This window comes from Halichoerus grypus, chromosome X (genome assembly GCF_964656455.1).
Source record: "Halichoerus grypus chromosome X, mHalGry1.hap1.1, whole genome shotgun sequence".
Taxonomy (NCBI): Eukaryota; Metazoa; Chordata; class Mammalia; order Carnivora; family Phocidae; genus Halichoerus; species Halichoerus grypus.
The window spans coordinates 71,162,615-71,180,407 of record NC_135727.1 but is presented as its reverse complement, the minus strand read 5'-3'; the positions used below and the strand labels follow the sequence as shown (position 1 = coordinate 71,180,407).

At 53.6% G+C, this 17,793-nt stretch overlaps 2 protein-coding genes across 4 annotated transcripts in view; both read left to right on the top strand.

Annotated features, from left to right (window-relative positions):
• KIF4A (kinesin family member 4A) overlaps positions 1-4,927 on the top strand; it is a 114,917-nt gene extending 109,990 nt beyond the window's left edge. For both annotated transcript variants that reach the window (XM_078064664.1, XM_078064665.1), the window contains exons 29-31: positions 2,015-2,131; positions 3,711-3,833; positions 4,111-4,927. In XM_078064664.1, the coding sequence (XP_077920790.1) occupies positions 2,015-2,131; positions 3,711-3,833; positions 4,111-4,314 (444 nt within the window). In that variant the 3' untranslated portion in view covers positions 4,315-4,927. The remainder of the gene's footprint in view (positions 1-2,014; positions 2,132-3,710; positions 3,834-4,110) is intronic.
• Positions 4,928-6,699: 1,772 nt separating this feature from the next.
• Positions 6,700-17,169, top strand: GDPD2 (glycerophosphodiester phosphodiesterase domain containing 2). Of its 2 annotated transcripts, XM_036066128.2 has the most exons (16): positions 6,700-6,863; positions 8,538-8,651; positions 8,903-9,006; positions 9,310-9,403; positions 9,578-9,637; positions 9,902-10,000; positions 10,156-10,249; positions 10,392-10,537; positions 10,647-10,729; positions 10,830-10,980; positions 13,546-13,767; positions 13,982-14,130; positions 15,755-15,902; positions 16,064-16,146; positions 16,392-16,420; positions 16,517-17,169. In XM_036066128.2, exons 2-16 carry the CDS (start codon positions 8,547-8,549, stop codon positions 16,567-16,569), a joined length of 1,620 nt encoding a protein of 539 aa, XP_035922021.1. In that variant the 5' UTR covers positions 6,700-6,863; positions 8,538-8,546; the 3' UTR covers positions 16,570-17,169. The 2 variants fall into 2 exon arrangements, with proteins under 2 accessions (XP_035922021.1, XP_035922023.1); XM_036066130.2 differs by lacking the exon at positions 8,538-8,651 and having other exon boundaries at positions 6,701-6,863.
• The last annotated feature ends 624 nt before the right edge of the window (positions 17,170-17,793 follow it).

Here is a 17,793-nt window from a genome sequence, read left to right as displayed (position 1 = left end):
GAACTGGGTCCTGTGGTCAGAAGTTATATAGAAACTATCCTCGTCTCAGGATAAATAGAGCTTCAGATAATTAGACCAGGGACATTAGAGAGGGGCTTCATACATCAAATCAGGCTCCAGACGGTCGCCAAGGTCTCTTCTGGCTCTAATCCATCATTCTGTGAGCTCTGCCACCTATGTTTGTTCCAAGCCAAACTATCCCCCCTTCTTCCACCATTTCTCTTATAACGTTGCTTCCTGTAACACTGGTCACCTGCCTTTTTTTTATTGTTTAATGTCCTCTTTATTAAACACATACACACACTAAACTCCCGAATGTGTGCACAGGGAAACATACCTACTGATTAAGTGGGTTTAATACATGGAAAGCACTTATAACAGTGCTATATAATAAGATACCACTTATATAGTTTCAAAACATGTAAGATCATTCTATTTTTTAATGGAAACTCATATGTGGTTAAAAAAAAAAAAAAAAAAAAAAAGACCTGCATGGGACTAATAAACACCTAATTCAAGAGACTTTGCCCCGGGGAGAGAGGGAGGTGAATAGGATCAGGAAAGGGTAGGTAGGAGGTTTCAGTTATATCTGTATTTTAGTTATTAAGGGAAGAGTGAGAACATGAGTGGATTTTGTCGTTGTTGTCTGTGCTTTTATATACCCAAAAAAAATTATGATGCCCTAATATACGGCACATTCTATCAAATGGGGTCTGACTGACCCAGAGTCTAGTGAAGCAGTTGCTCCCCATGATTTCCAAACAAGGGCGTTGTGTTGTGTCCGTCTACCTCCCAATGGCCATACCAATATTAGAAAGTGATGCTCATTTCTGGATGTCACAATCAAGGATGAACTTGGACAATTTCTGCCTGACTGATCTGCTTGTGGACAGCCATTTCACACTGTTGACTCATGGAGCTTGCTGACACCCCACATCCTTAGGCCCTTTTTGCACCAAGTACTTTTAAGCCAACTCGCCCCCCCCATATTATATTTATATGGCTGATGTGGGGAGAACCCAGATGCCAGACTTCAGTTTATCCTTGTTAGAACTTCTCCTTCGACTTGCAGCCCAGAATTCCAGCCTGTCAAAATATTTTTGAATTGTGATTCTGTTATCTTACTTATTAATCATCCTTCCAGTTTTGTGCCGTTGTTAACAGCCAATAAACATGCCTACCCTGTAGACTGGTTATGAGAATCAAATGAGATTTGGTATTAATATATATGAAAGGACTCTGGAAATTGTAAAGTGCTATACAAATGTAAATGATTTTATTTCATATCCTCGGTGATTTATTAAAATGTCAAATGATTAAACTGCTGAGGACGTAGCCCAGGCTGACGCTGAACAAAGTGCAGAAATGTGAGTTGGGTGAAACTACCGCTGGGTAAAGCTAAAGGTATCGAGCAAGTATACTCAGCCCTTATACACACCTATAACCTTACTACCGTCCAACTTGCAGTTCGTCGCTTTGACCATAAATCATCGTGAGGGCACCTGGTTGGCTCAGTCGTTAAGTGTCTGCCTTCGGCTCAGGTCATGATCCCAGAGTCCCAGGATGGAGCCCCGCATCGGGCTTCCTGCTCAGCAGGGGCGTCTGCCTCTCCCTCTGCCTCCGCTCCTCCCTCTGCTCTTCCCCTGCTCATGCTCTCTTTCTCACTCTCTCTCAAATAAATAAATAAAATCTTTAAAAAGAAATCATCATGAGAGGCTTTGCCAGTTACCCTGCATTATTCTGGTATCTCTCCAAGCTGTCTTTCAAGTATACAATCCAAACAAGAAAATGGATTTGTCTAGCATGACGTGTGGTTAGGCAACCTCTCGTGGTTCTGGGGATCACTGTTTCCCTAAAGAAGAGGGGACCGAGGAGAAAGAAGCTTGGCCAAGTTTCCGTTTCCATTTTCCGCTTTCCACGTCTTCTAAAAAGGCTTGCAAATGAAGGGGAGGCACTTTACGTTGGTCTTCTAGGCGTTTCAGTGACGTGTGTTTCTCCAAACCTGGTTTTGCAGTGTTCCTGCAAGGGCTGGTGTGGGAATAAGCAGTGCGGGTGCAGGAGACATAAGTCGGACTGTGGCATGGACTGCAGCTGTGACCCCACAAAGTGCAGGAACCGCCCGCAAGACAAGGTAGGACCGGCTCTGTTGGCCCTTGCCAACAGGAGGCCTTCGGGCCTCCCCCCCCCCCCGGTTCCCGCCACCCTAAAGCCTGGTGTCTCCTGCACAGCTCCCCCGACCCTTCTCGTGCCCTCTGCAACCAGAGCCATTTCACTTCTCAGTCCTTCTTGCTCTCTGCTAGCCTTGTCGACGTAGCCCCTTCAGAAACCCACAGCCCTTCGCAGGAGACTTCCAGATATGCAGCTCCCCACGCCCAGCCTTGGCTGTGAAGTTTGGGTACAGCTTCTGAGGCCGGAACAAAGAACAGGGAAGCAGGCAACTACAGGCACATAGACATGCAGGACCAAACTAGTCCAGAGGCTTAGCTGGAACTCTAAGGGCCACGTGGCAGCTTCCAGGAAGGAACTTAATCCTTCTGACATCTTGAGACATTAGTTGCTTAGACCCTCTCCATGGGAACCAACTACCCCGTGGCTCTAGGAAAATACCCACAGGAGCTTGGTCTTTCCAATAGTCACCGTTGTGGGCCAAGTTAATTGTAGCTGCCCTCCTTATATTGCTCCCGGGAAGAGCAAACTCGGGGAAACAGACTGCCTTACACCTCCCTGTGCCCATGGCAGAAGCTTGTTCCTCTAGCTCTCTCTGTGATCTACAACTCTAGCAAGCTTGGGATAATGATCCTCTACCGTGCGTTTCTTGAACATCTGCACATGAGCAGTTCTGCCCTGGGTCTTCTATTAAAATGACTTCCGAGGCAGGTAGTCATTAGAGGACTAACGTGGCAAGTTGGGGGTCAGGCTGAGAATTGTAGAAGTAGCAGGGACCTTAAGGATTCTCTGTCCCCGTGGTTCTTCCAGTTTAGGTTCCGGAGTCCTTCGGTGGCTCCGTGGACGTGCTTCTTGAATGGACGACCATGGCCTGGCTCGGTTCGACCCCGTGTCGATCAGAGCAACTTGCTCTCTACTTGTTTTTTCTATACTGGGCTTCCTCTGAGGATGTCAGTTGTCAAACCACTTATCTAGGCCCATGCTCCCATTATATGGGGAAGGAAAGTGAGACCCAGAGATAGGCTTAAGTGATTCACCAAATATTACCCAGCTGGGCATGACAGCTAAGATTAGACCTCGGGCTTCCTGACTCTCAGTCCACTTCTGTTGCCATGACAACAGGCTATAATTCTAATCCAAGCTCTACCACAGAGTCGCCCTGTTACCTAAGTAACTTTTCACTCTTGGCCTTGAGTTCCCTTCTCTGAAAGGAAGACTGATACAGACAACACCCTGTAGACATGCTAAAAAGGATAGTGCAGATTACAGAGGACGAAAGACGAATCAAAGAAATGACCACGGCTTGGCCTTGTTTTAAACGCTGCTTTGTGATGTCCCCTCAGCCGCTCCCCTACCCGGTCCTTTGCCTTCGGAGGCTGCCTTCAAGCATTGCAACGGCAAGAAACCGCAAGCAGGGTCTCCCTGAGACTTACTTCGACTGACCGATGAGGGCCTCAGAGCTGGTACCTCACTGGTGAAAGGGGAGCAGACTGATTTTTGTAACCTCCGTAGCTGAACTTCTAATATGCCTGTCTGATTCTCAGGATGGCCTGGGCACTGTTGAGCGGACCCAGGATTCCGAAGGCTCTTTCAAACTGGAGGATCCCACAGAGGTTACCCCAGGATTGAGCTTCTTTAACCCTGTCTGTGCCACTCCCAACAGCAAGGTAGGTGGGCTAAAGACCGGCATTTCCGACTGTCTTAGCATTCATCTCTGCATTAGCTGTGACAGAGTGCGGGGGGAGGAAAGGGGGTAGAGGTATAATCAGCTTGCTGGGAGGTGGGAATCAGGCATAGGCCAGAGTCTTTTTTTTTTTTTTTTTCAAGAGACCAATCTTGGGGGATACCTCCTACTACAACGTGCTGAGCATTTGTAGCGGCAAGGCTGGGCAGAACCTCTGCCCCGACCCAAGATCTCTTCATACGTGTCTCTGCCCTTCCTAGATCCTGAAAGAGATGTGTGATGTGGAGCAGGTGCTGTTAAAGAAGACAAACCCAGCTGCCTCCTCCCTTGGCCTCACAGAATTGAAACACGGAGCAACAGAATCCCAAGAAAATAAAGCTCCAGGGAAGAAAAAGAAACGAGCTCTGGCCAGCAATACCAGCTTCTTCTCCGGCTGCTCCCCTATTGAAGAAGAAGCCCACTGAAGTTGGACTTATCACCTCTGCCCCTGTCTGGCTTCGGAGATGCTTTCAGGTTGCAGCCAGAAGGAGTTTCTTTAATGACTCCTCTGGATTTCAGGGTTCTTGCTGTTGGGAAAAAACAAAGGGGGGACAGCATGTTACCACAAGGGAGGAAATCTTTGTTGGATGTTGGCCCTTACTCTCCAGCCCCCTAGCCCCAGACTACTACTCTGTCTTCTCCAGAAAGGTGCTAAGCCACCTGCTGAAGAAAGAACCAACTGACCTTCTTGATGACTCATCAGGAGCCAAACCTCAGTACAATCTAGCTCTTTCTTAGTTGTGTGCAGGTAAGGCTGCCTGCCCCCCACCTCCCCAATGAGGATGAGGCCGAGGCTGTCTTACCTCTAGGTTGTCTCAGCTTAATGGCAGAGCCTGGCCAAGATTGGAGGCCTGGCACCAATCCTTCATTCCCCATCAGGAATGGAGGTGATAATTGGGATATTTCCTGCCCTGACCATCTCTGGATCTTAAGCGTTTTAAACAGTGCCCTCAATTGTCTTCCATGTTGCTGAGGTAAATGAAATCTTTTAAAATGTTAATATTAAGTAAATAAATAAATCTTAGTCTAGCTACTGTTTGGAAAGGCCCTCTGTGCCAGAAGCAGAAATATGCCTGTGTTCCTCAGCCCCTGGGAAGGCTCTGGAGGAGAATCAGTGCAAGCACCCAACCCAGGGCTGGCTTACACCGAAACTTCTTGTGTGACTCCGGGGTGGCACTGGTAGCTGTTCTAAATGCCCTGCAGCCCGATTTCTTGGCTTAGCCCCGGTGGGACCACACTGCTGCCCAGTCCCAGGACAGCACAGTCCTGGCTGCCTGCTGTCTCCTTTGAAAGGGGAGGGGGGGTGTTGTTTACTCCTTACTATGCATCAGGGTTCCCCAGCTCTGCTTAAAGCTAAAAAATGAGGCCAGCCCCGGCCTGCCAAACAGACTGCTGACTGGCCTCGCAGCCATTTGAGGAGCTTGGGAGCCCTGGGCTAACTCTCCCTGCCTTCTGAATCCCAGTCCCCTCCCCCCACCCGACTGAAAGCTCCCAGAGCAACCCCCCAGCACCGGGCCCACAAAATCCAGGACTCCTCTAGAATCCACCAGACCCCAAGAGAAGGAAACTGATGGACAACCTGTCTAAAATGAAGCCTGCAGGAGGACTAGGTGGCCGGGCAGCCCTCCCTGGCCTCCCGCCAGCAAGCAGCCCTGCTTCTCTTTGCATTTTAATGACAAGGGAGCAAGGGAGCCTCTTGCCATTGCCAACTAGAGCCCCTGGATACAATGGGAAGGCAGAGGGAGGGGGGCCAGCTCTTGGCAGAAGAGAGCCAGTCTTCCTTCTCACTGTTCCAAATCCAGTACGTGTTGGGGGAGGGGTAAGCGAGTTTATTCCCAAAGAAGATGTTTTTTCCCACCAACGCTGTGGAAGCCTCCCAGGCTTTGAGCCATTGCATCAGCCAAAGGGTAGAGAGGGGAGGTCAGTCAAGCCAGCAGCACCCCCCCGCCAACCCTCATCCCACCCAGAGAGAGCCCTAGGCTTTAGCACTAAGCTGACTATAGCATGATAGCCAGCCTTCTCCTGAGGATGGTATGTAGAGTAACAGCATCTTTTGCACGTGTTCGTCTTCCAAAAGCTTGTGACCCTAACACTCCACTCTTCAGATGATTCCTGGAAAGAGACTCTAGATACCTTGGGGACAAGACTGCAGGAATGACACACATCTTGCTACATCCTGAATGATCATCTCCTGTCTGGGGTGATGGGGGGAAGGGGAAGGCTGCTAGTGTCACCCGAGATTCACAAAGCCCATGGGGACCCCGGGTCCAGAAACAGGGCGACCTGCTGCCCAGAGTTCAGGAAGTAGCTTGCAACCCTGTATAGAGTTTTCAATGCACTTTATAGAAGTGGAAGTAGGCTCCCAGGAGGGAAAGGAGGCTGATGAATCAAGGCCATCCTCCTAGGGAGCTTCAGGGAAATGCTAGACTCTCTCTCTCTCTCTCTCTCACACACACACACACACACACACACACCCCTTCTTCCCAGGGGGTTGGCTGAGCCCCTTCTCCTCACTGCCAAGTTGCAGAGTTGTGTGGTCACCTCCCCCCAGCTTCCCGCCCGCCAGTGCCCTCAGCCCTCGCCTCCCTGAGCCCGGGACAAAGCCCCGGCAGTGACTGAGAGGGGAACAGGAGGAGGGACAAGAGGGATGGGGAGGGCCGCACAAAGGAGAAGGAATTCCTCACGCCAAGCCCCCTGACCGGCAGCGAGTAAAGAAGCAGATCTGCTCTCCCTCCCCCTTCCCACCCCCCCACCCCCCCACCCCCAGGGCTGGGCACTGGCCATAGAGCAGGCTTAAGCCCTTCGGACATAAGCCACACAGCCTCCTGTAGGTGGCAACAGTGCCACCTGTTTGACCGGTGGGGCTGAGCCAAGGACTAGAAGAGGGAGGAGGCAGACAAACTCGGAGAGGAGCTGGGAAGCAGTGCAGTGCAGAGCAGAGCGCAGAGCTGAGCAGAGCTGCCGCTGAGACAAGGTGTGAAGGCTGGGGAAGGCTGGGGGTGACAGGCGGGAATGGGGAGGGGTGTGGAGACTGGCTCCAACCGGGCCCGGGGATGGAGGAGCACCCCTGCTCAGCTCCCCTGATTGGAGTTTTCAGACGGCTTGGATCCTGACCCCAGCCTACAGACAGCTCCTGGAGGGAGGTGGGACTCTGGAAGGCCGTGTCTGGGATACAGGGGCAGGACCTGCAGGGAGGCAGGAAGTGTGGATGGAGCCCAGGGCCCGCTACTAGGAGCCAGTCCGGGATGGGAAGAAGCAGGGGCCTCCCTTTAGGATGTTTCTTTTTTTTTTTTTCTGGGAGGGGTCTCAGAGAGGGGAGAGTTTTCCTTCCCCCAGTTACAGCCCCCTCAACCCTCCACTCCCTACCCTAATCCTCCTTTCCCAAGGCCCCGGTGGGGTAAGGAGGGCAGTTTCAGGGGCAGCCACACCCTCCCTCCTTTCAGGGGTCCGGCCACTGTGTCCCCCTCCAAGACTCCACAGCCTTAGGGAGCCCAGATGACAAGGGCTCGTGTCCCTCAGACCACACACACTTTGGGTGTATCCAGGGGCTCCTCTACACACTCAAAGTCCTCTAGAAACCCATTAGCGCCGACAGCCACTAGTGCGCGCACGTATACGAAGGCTGACACAAATCACACACCCTCTCAGGTAGAAGGACGCACACCCAGCCTAGTTCGGGCATCCGTAAGCCTGCTGGGTCTCAGTGTGACCCAAAAGCCCAAGGTCTAACACTCCCCGGCCCCAACACAACCACACCTCCCACCACACACGCACGCACACACACACACACACACCTTTGACCGGTATTTGTTGTACTTTCACCCAAGCGAGCTCAGAGGGTGGGGCCCCTAAAAGGGAGAAGGTGGAGACTGGGTTCCTGGCTGGGGTGGCGGGGGGTGACTGGGCAGGAAGGGACATGACTGGGGCGAAAGGGCTTGGATTTTCCAGGTGTGTGCGGGCAGGAAAAGGGCCCCTTTGGAAGGCTGGGAGGTGACCCAGGAGCCTGTTTCCCTCCAGTCTTCCTCTTACTGACAGTGCCCCCTGCCCCCTGGGAGGTGGAGACTGAGAATCTTTTAGTCAGGGCTTTGTGGTGTGTGCAATCTCTGTATCCATAGCAACTGGCCAACTAGCTGGGCCTTCCTTAGCCCCAGGTCAGAACTAGAACCTCTGCTTCAGGTTACTCTCGGTTCCTGGGGTGGAAGGCTCCCCACCATGGGGCTGCCTGAAGCTTGGCCAGATCTGCCTCAACTTGCCGAACTGAATTTGCCCCACCCTGGGCACTTTCTCCCGGGTCCCCACCCTTGGGCGAGCGCGATATCCCCAGAGCTGGATGGATGCTGTTAAATGGGGAGGAGTTGGGGAGGGTGGGTATGCATCCTGCCTGCAAAGAGGCTGGATCTCCTGGGTGTCCCACTGACTTTCCAGGTATCCGGGTTCAAGGGAAAGAAAGACCCCAGAGATTATCCCCCCACCCCGGCTCACGTCCTCGTCCAATCTGGCACTTCGGGCAGCCCCATGACCTCCCTCCCGTTGCTGAGCAGCGGCCCAGGCCTCTGCTCCTCCCCCGAAGCTCCTGAGATGCCCTGGGAGGGAGGCTGGGGTCCGCCTTCTGCCAGGGTGCCTGATGGCTGAGTGTCCCTTCTCCCAGGCCCTCACCATGGCCGAGTCCCCCGGCTGCTGCTCCGTCTGGGCCCGCTGCCTCCACTGCCTGTATAGCTGCCACTGGAGGAAATGCCCCAAAGAGAGGATGCAAACCAGCAAGGTGGAGTGGGGATGGGGGGGTACTGGAAGTCCAAGGCAGAGGCCGCCTGGAGGGGATAAGGAGGCCACGTGTGCTCAGAGGCAGCTGGGGGGAAGGGGCTTTCTCTCCCCAGGAAGAAAATCTGTCCCTGTCTGCCGGGCAGAGCAGAGCAGCCCAACGCCTGGCAGGAAGCCCTACTGAGCTGCCATCCGTTGGGGACTCTGAGCTGGAAGTGGGGATCGGCTGTGAGCTTCTCTCCTGCCCCTTTGCAGTGCGACTGTATCTGGTTTGGCCTGCTCTTCCTCACCTTTCTCCTCTCCCTGGGCTGGCTGTACATCGGGCTCATCCTTCTCAATGACCTGCACAACTTCAATGAGTGTGTCATGGACCCCCTCCTTCCTCAGCATCCATGTTAATCTCTGCCCCACCTTGGGACCCCTGGGGGCTCAGTCATCCCCAGCCCTGCCCAGCTGTCCTGGTACCCAACCTCCTTAGAAAATTCCTCCACGGAGTCCCCCCCCCCGCCCCCCAGCCCCCAGTCCTTGGGACCCCTGGCCCCATGAAGTGCTTCCCCTCACTCCCTTCTGGTCATCCTTCTGGACCTACCCACCCCAACTCCCCTCAGGCCACTATTCACACCCCTGCCCCCACTCAGACATTTTCCTCTCCCTTCCCACAGATTCCTGTTCCACCACTGGGGACACTGGATGGACTGGTCCCTGGCATTTCTGCTGGTCATCTCTCTACTTGTCACATATGCATCCCTGCTATTGGTGGGTCGGGGAGCAGCCCGCCTAACCACCCCCCCACCCCGTTAATTCCTCCCTTCCTGCTCAGCATCGCCCCCTGGCCACTGAGGGGAGGGCAGGAGGGAGGCATCAGCCTGGGAAGCACATCTCAGCGACCCCGCTGGGCGCCTCATTCCTGACACCGCCCTCTGCCTCCAGCTCCTGGCCCTGCTCCTGCGGCTCTGTGGTCAGCCTCTGCATCTGCACAGTGTCCACAAGGTACAGTGGGGATGGGAGTGAGCGGGCAGAGGGGGGCCCTGGGCCAGGTCTTTGCCGAGCACCCCAGTATCCTACGCGCGGACTCAAGCTCAGGACGTGAAGCCCAGTAAATACGTGTTGAGTGAGAGAAGGAATGGGGATGAGTCAGGGGGAAAGAAATGGTCCTGTTTTCAGAGAGTGGGGCGGGGGCGGGGGGGGGCACAGCCCGAGGAGCCACGAGCCCAGGTTGACCAAGAAGGCCCCGTCCGTCCCTGGTTCCCCCAGATGCTGCTGCTGCTCATTATGCTTCTTGTGGCCGCTGGCCTTGTGGGACTGGACGTCCAATGGCAGCAGGAATGGCGTAGCTTACGTCTGTCACTGCAGGTGAGTGACTGATCTCCGGGGAACTAGGTGGGAGCCTTGGCCTGCGTCCAACCCCCTGGTCCCCAGGGCTGCAAGTAGCTCCGGACTCAGGTCCTAGGAGGCGGAGGGGAGGGGCGCGAGGGACAAGAACCCTCCTCACCGGTTCTTGTCCCCAGGCCACAGCCCCATTCCTGCATATCGGAGCAGTTGCTGGTGTCACCCTCCTGGCCTGGCCTGTGGCTGCTACCTTCTACCGTGTCCGTCGAAGAGGTGCCACCTCCACTCCCCGACGTACCCCCCACTGGCCATCGCCACTTCTGTTTTACTGCACCTGTACTCGGCTCTCTGCCCGCCCCCCCGCCAGAGCTCACCCACTGCCCTTTCTCCATAGCCTCTCCCCCGTGCCCCACAGGTCCCAAGACTCTGCTCCTGTTCCTATTTTTTGGAGTTTCCCTGGCCGTCTACCTGGCCCCACTATGCATCTCCTCACCCTGTATCATGGAGCCCAGAGACTTACCCCCCAAGCCTGGTCTGGTGGGACACCGAGGGGCCCCCATGGTGAGTGTTGGGTGGGATGGGTCTGCTCCTCCAGGCTGCAGCGATCGGGCCTGTGGGTTCCCAGGCTCCCACCCTTCTCTGCTACCTCCCTGTCAATTCCCTTGCCCAGCTGGCCCCCGAGAACACCCTGATGTCCCTGCGGAAGACCGCTGAATGTGGAGCTGCTGTGTTTGAGACCGACGTGATGGTCAGGTGAAAGAAGCTGGGGGGGCAGAGGGAGGCAGCAGGGGAGCTCAGGAAGTGATGAGCAGTCCCAGAGCTCAGCCCTCTGACCCCCGCCTTGTGCCCTCAGCTCTGACGGGATCCCCTTCCTCATGCATGATGAGCACCTGAGCCGCACCACGGATGTGGCCTCTGTGTTCCCAGCCCGAACCTCCTCCCACAGCAGCGACTTCTCCTGCGCTGAACTGAAGAAGCTCAATGCCGGGACCTGGTTCCTAGAGGTGAAGACAGCCTCACAGAAGAGGCAACCACCTGTAGGGGCACTTGAGGGGGGGGGCGGAGAGTTCATTCATCGATAAGTATTTTCTGAGCCCTGTGCTGAGCAATAGGTATCCAGTCTCCGCCCACAAGTCACTCCCTCCAAGGACAGGACAGAGCTGAGCCAATAGGCTGTAAGCATAGGAAAACTAGAGCGATCACAAGAGCTTTACGAAATAGAGAGGAGAGAGGCCGCCTGGGTGGCTCAGATGGTTAAGCGCCCACCTTGGGCTCAGATCATGATCCCGGGGTGTGGGGGGGTGTCCTGGGATGGAGCCCTGTGTCAGGGCTCCCTGCTCAGCGGGGAGTCTGCTTCTCCCTCTCCCTCTGCCCCTCCCCTCTGCTCGTGCTCTCCCCCTCTCTCTCTCAAATGAATAAATAAAATCTTCAAATAAATAAATAAATAAGTAGGTAGGTAAGTAAACAGAGAGGAGAGAGAGCAAAGCCGCTATTTGGCAAAGCCGCTGTTTGGCAAAGCCACTGTTTGGCACGGTGGGCGTGGGAGAGGATCAGGAGCGGTTTCACAAGAGAGAAGGCCTGAGCAGCACATGAAATGACAATGGTTTTTAAGTGGGCAAAGCAGGGACTGACAACTCTAGTCAGAGGGAAGAGCATATGCAAAGCGCAGAGGTATGAAGAAGTGTTTCCAGGAGACAAAAAGTGGCTCAGTGCAAGTGGGAGATAAAATTCATGGGAGTGGTAAGAGGTGAGACTGGCAAGGGGAGCAGGGGCTTGGTCTCGAAGGGCTCTGAATGCCGGCCCCAGTTCAGGCTTCAGTCCTGTAGGTGACAAAAAATATTCATTAAGGGTACTTTATTTTCTCAGTTCCTCTTTTCCTGATTATAAAAGGAATACACGTTCCTCATAAAAAATTAAACATTAGAGAAATAACCTAAACGTTTGAAAAGTCTCCCATAATCCAACTCCTCTGAGATATTCGTTGCTAACAGTTGGGTATGTATTCCATATGTCCATATATATACATACATACATGTACACACACGTATGTACACACACGTACTTTTCATTTTGCACAAATAAGATCACTTCATATATTCCTTTGCACCTTGATTGGTTTTTCTTTTTTTTTTTTTTTTAAAGATTTGATTGATTTATTTGTCAGAGAGAGAGAGAGCACAAGCAGGGAGAGCGGCAGAGGGAGAAGCAGGCTCCCCACTGATCGGGGGCCCGATATGGGACTCGATCCCAGGACCCTGGGATCATGACCTGAGCTGAACGAAGGCAGACACTTAACTGACTGAGCCACCCAGGCGGCCCTTGATTGGTTTTTCACTGAACTCTATGTATGATGACATATCAGAGGGATTAAGACCAGGGGATGTCTGGGTTTGACTCCTGGCTTCACCACCTACTAGCTGTGTGAGCCTGAGCAACATTCCTTAGTCTCTCTGGGCTTCATTTTCCTCATCTGTAAAATAGGCATCAAAACAGGACCTATCCTGTAGGATTATTGGGACAATTAAATAAATTAATACACTTCTTTTTTTTTTTTTTTAAAGATTTTATTTATTTATTTGACAGAGAGACACAGCGAGAGAGGGAACACAAGCAGGGGGGCGTGGGAGAGGGAGAAGCAGGCTTCCCGCCAAGCAGGGAGCCCGATGCGGGGCTCGATCCCAGGACCCTGGGATCATGACCTGAGCCGAAGGCAGACGCTTAACGACTGAGCCACCCAGGCGCCCCAAATTAATACACTTCTAACACCACCTGGCACATAAGTCAATACTTAATAGGTATTAGATTGCTTGCTTTGTCCATGTTGGTGATTAGGAGGTAAGGGCGTTTGTTGATTACAAGGGGAGGAGAGGAGAGTGGCAGAGGTTTGGAAGAGCCACTAGGAATGGAAGAAGGAGCAAAACAAGAACAAGGAAAAGGATGGTTAAGTGGGGCGCCTGGCTAGCTCCGTCATCAGAGCATGCGACTCTCAAGATCATGAGTTCAAGCCCCACGTTGGGCGTAGAGCTTACTTTTAAAAAAAAAAAAAAGGATGATGAAGTGGCACTGAAGGTGAAAAAGGACTATAGCGACAGTCCACACGATGTGCTCTGCTCCCCAGTTTTAGGGCTGGAGGAGGCAGACAATTATAGAGTTGAATCAGAGTTCCAGATTTGGGGGGGGGCAGGCAGGGCAGGAACGGAGTTGAGGATGCTATGGAAAAGTAATTCAAGCCGTGGACGGACCAAGGGTAGGGGACGTAGGTGTGGCAGAAAGGGGCTGATGGACCGGGAGGAAACCAAGGGGCCAAGACCCCAGAGGTCTCTGCGAGGCCAAAGAGAAAATGTAGCAGGAGAGAGGAAGTTAGGAAACTGGGAGGGGAGGAGGTTGGGGGGTCACAGAGTAAAGTGTTAGACGGTCTGGAAAGGGCCACAGTTGGAAGAAAGAAAGACCGTGGCTCAGAGGTGCACAGAAGCTGGGCGCCAAGTGGGGGAAATGAGTGAAAGCGGGAAGGATGGGGCAATGGCCTAACGGCTCCTTCTGATCTTGAAATAACCTTCCTGTTCTTATAGAGGCAACCCTTCTGGGGGGCCAAGCGGCTGTCAGGCCCTGATCGGAAGGAGGCTGAGAACCAGTCAGTACCAACGCTGGAAGAGCTGCTAAAGGAAGCCGCAGTCCTTAACCTTTCCATCATGTTTGACTTGCGCCGCCCCCCACGAAATCACACATACCATGACACATTTGTGAACCAGACCTTGGAGACCGTGCTGAGCGCGAGGGTGCCCCAAGCCATGGTGATATTGCCAGGACCCCAAGTGCTCCCTCTTGCCCCTCTCCCCAGCCCCTGCCTTCCCGAGGCCACGGTGATCATTTTGAGGCGGCCCTCTGCCCCAGGGCCCTACCCCAACTCATATACCCCCTTCTGTGGTCGGACCTCTCTGCCCCTGCCCCCGCCCCTGGAATCCCCAAGCTCTCCCCAGATTCACATCTGTCTTCTCCGAACCACAGGTCCTTTGGCTACCAGATGAAGATCGGGCCAATGTCCAACAACGGGCACCCAGGATGCGCCAGATATATGGACAGCAGGGAAGCAACAGAACTGAGAGACCCCAGTTTCTCAACCTCCCCTACCAAGATCTGCCGCTGTTGGATATCAAGTGAGTGTCCGGGGAAAGGAGCCAAGGGGATCCCAGGAAGCTTCATGGCAGGGTAGCGCCACCTCAGGGAGGGCAAAAGCCGTTCATTTATTCACGCATACGACAAATATTTATCAATATATTTAACACTCACTCCGTGTCAGGCACTCTTTGTTGCAGGCTTTGGGCACACATACAAAGAGACAGATAACAAACCGAACGAATTACATGCGTATTGGGTAGTGATAAGTGATATGAAGATAAGAAAACGGGGAGATGAAGTAGAGCAATTAGGCTTGGGAGTGAGGGCTCGAGAGGGGCCACATTAGGAAAAGTCATTAAAGAGGAGGTGCTATCTGGGCTGAGACCTGACCGGTCACGGTCACAAGGAGCTAGTGAATGCTGAGAAGAGCTGCAAGAGGAGCAGGGACAGCAGCCCAATCAAGGGGAATGTGAGGCTGGGGAGGTGGGCAGGAGCCAAACTGGGTAGGACCTTGTAGGCCACAAGAACAGTTTTAGCTTTCCTTCTTCACCACAGAGATAAGTAAGAGCAAAAGAGGAGGGGTCCAGGGGAGAGAGGCAAGAGAGTCCCAGATGTGAGCTGGGCCCCGGAAGCTGACCCAGCCAGTAAACAGGATGGACGGCAAAGCATGCCGTTGCCAAGGTCTCTTATAAGGTCCCTGCGGTCAGGCAGGAAAAAAAAAAAAAACGTGGCCTGAATGATAGCCCAGTAATCGCAAGTATTTTAAGGACCTTTCCCCAAGCTGTCACGACACGACATTGGCTTTGGCTCTCCCTTTAGTCTTGTCCTAGTCAACCTCAACTGCTGATCATGTTTCCAAAAGACATGAATTGGTAATGAATACACTGGTGATGAAATCAAGGCCCTGAAAGGCCTATGCGTGCTAAGACGATGGACCAAATGTACCGAGAGGAAACACAAGGATAGATGTAAAGACCTCTATTTGCTGTCCAAAGGAAGCTCAATTGCACAAAGCCGAGAGAGGAGATACTGGCATTCAGCAGGAACATGTGCGAGAGAGACCAGGGCTTTGATTGAATAGTGTGCATAATGAGTCATCAGTGGCTTGTGACATTGCCAAAACGAACCCGACCCCGGGCTGCCTGCATGCAGGCATCATGCCCAGAAGCCAAGAGGAGTTTTTGCTGTACTCAAAGCTGGGCCAAGCCCACCTGGGATATCATGTTCAGATGCAAGCCCCCACACTTCGAAAGGAACACTGAGAAACTGAAGCAAGATCAGCTTGGGCGAGGTTTGGATGGCGAAGGGAAGGAGAAGCCAGGTCCCCGGGCCTTGGTTGAGGGAGCTGGGGCTGTCGGGCCTGCGGAGGAGGTGACTCGGAGACGTGCTCACCTGCTCCCCAGACCTCCGAAGGCTGTCATGGGACAAAGAAGAGAGACACAGTCGTGCGGCCCCAGATGGCAAAGCTAGGATCCGGAGGTGGGATCCACCAGGAGGCAAAGTTCAGCCATACAAAGAAAATCACTGATGGTCAGGGGCTGTATGTAAAGATCGAACTGATAGTTCCTTGGCAGCAACACTGTAGAGTCAAGCGTGGACGGGGGCTGCCTCCTGTGCCTCGTGCCCCGTGATCCTGGATATTCCTGTTTCCCACCTCCACAGGGCACTACACCAGGATAATGTCTCGGTGAACCTATTTGTGGTGAACAAGCCTTGGCTCTTTTCCCTGCTCTGGTGCGCAGGGGTGGATTCGGTCACCACCAATGACTGCCAGTTGCTGCAGCAGATGCGTTACCCCGTCTGGATCATCGTAAGGGCTCTGGGACTGTCACCCCACCCCTTCCTCCCCCGTCTCTGCTCCTCCTTATCTCTGCCCTCTCTTCCTTACATATTCCGCCTCCCACCCCCGCCACCCCATATACTACCTTTGGGGCTCTGGTCACCGACAGGTGCCTTTTCCTCTTCCCGTAGCCCCCTCAAACCTACCTTATGATGTGGATCATCACCAACTGTGTCTCTACCCTGTTGCTTCTGTGGACCTTCCTCCTCCAAGGGTGAGTACTTCACACCTCAGCTTTCCGGGTCTGCATTCTCCCCCAGGGTCCCGGTGACGTGGCTGATTCAGACCCACGTATGCTGCCTGGAGCATGGGGTTGGGTCTGTTTGGTGCCTTTGAGTTTCTGAGACCCTTCCTTCCACGCCAAATTGGCTTGGGGAAAGGCAGTTTGGGGGCACCGGGGATCAAAGGGTCATGCCCGAGGCCGGCTGAACTCATAATGGGAAGCTTTTCTCCCTTTAGGAGATGTAAGAAGGAGAGAGAGAAAACTGGTAAGAACATCCTCCCTCACCTCATTTCTCTCTTCCTCTAGTCTGCCCTTTGGTCACTCCCTATATGTCCTCCCCTCTCCCCACCCCCTGCTCTAGGCTTAGAAACAGCAGTGCTGCTGACCAGGATCAACAATTTCATAATGGAGTGAATGCCCAACCCTGGACCCCCACCAACCAGAGTCTGAGGCCTGTCTGGATTGACTAACCACAAGGAAGGGAGAGTGGCTGAGTGGGGATGGGGTGGGGTAAACTTTGCCAACGGAAGGTTTTGAACTATGAGGGCACGCGGCAAGCTTCCATGGAGTCTGGCTCCCCCTTGGGGTTTTGACCTGAGGTCGTTGGGAAGACAGTGAGTCACGGGAAGTTTCTCCCGAAATGAAACTAGAACAGAGAAAGTGGGAAGGAGGTTGCCACGATAATGTTTCAGATCTGCGTGCACGTGTTCTTGTGTAGAAGGCACAGGGTGTGTCAGGGATGGACCAGCTTGGACCAGTGACTGGAGGAGATGACAGAACGGCCTTTCCTGGAGAACTAAGATGATGGAAACACCAATCCCACTCCATTCACTGTCTCTCCTGACCCCTGCAATTTAACTGCTTTCCTGCCTAGATGCTGGGGGCTGAAGAGCCCATGTAGCCATTTAATTCTGCGCCTATAGGTGGCTTTTTGCTGTTCACAGCCTTTTCTTCAAGACAGGTTGGCTCCTCCTATGTTGTTAATCTGTTACTCAATAAATTTAACTCCCGTTTGGTCGTGGTCTGATCTTTTCAGCGCGGGGGGCTTGGTGGGGGATACACCTTCCATCCCGGTCTAATGTGACATGACACTGAGGGGTCATCACGGGCGAGAATCTTGGGCTGGAGGCGGGAGGACCACCTGGGACAACGAAGGGCTGCAAGAGGGGAAGCAGGAGAGCAGCCCCCGCGGGGGACACTCTGGGTGGCCGAGGCACGCTGCGCAGAGTTGCGTTGTAGCTCCACCTTGTGGTCACCTGCCGCAAGAAGAAGGCCGCGTCAGTCGTCACCGTGACGTCTGAATGCCACCTGTTTTCCGTGCCGGTTGGGGACCTGTGTCCTTGACTCTAGACCCTGAGGGTATAATCCGATTTCCACAAGATTTCCACAAGTTTTCGCCTCTCTGAGCTGCTGCGCGCAGGGTCTGGTCCCCAGGCCCTCCTTCCCCTCGAGGAACAAGTTCCCCAGTGTATGTGCTGCTCGGGAGGTCCTGGGCTAAATCAGTTAAGGAGACCAGTGAGGAGCTGACCTAGGATGAGGAGTCCGGTAGAAGGGGGAGGGAGGGGCCAAGGCAAAACCGGGGACCGGAGCGGGTTCTGTGGCTGCCTCTTCAGTCCCCCACCGCACCAACATTCACCC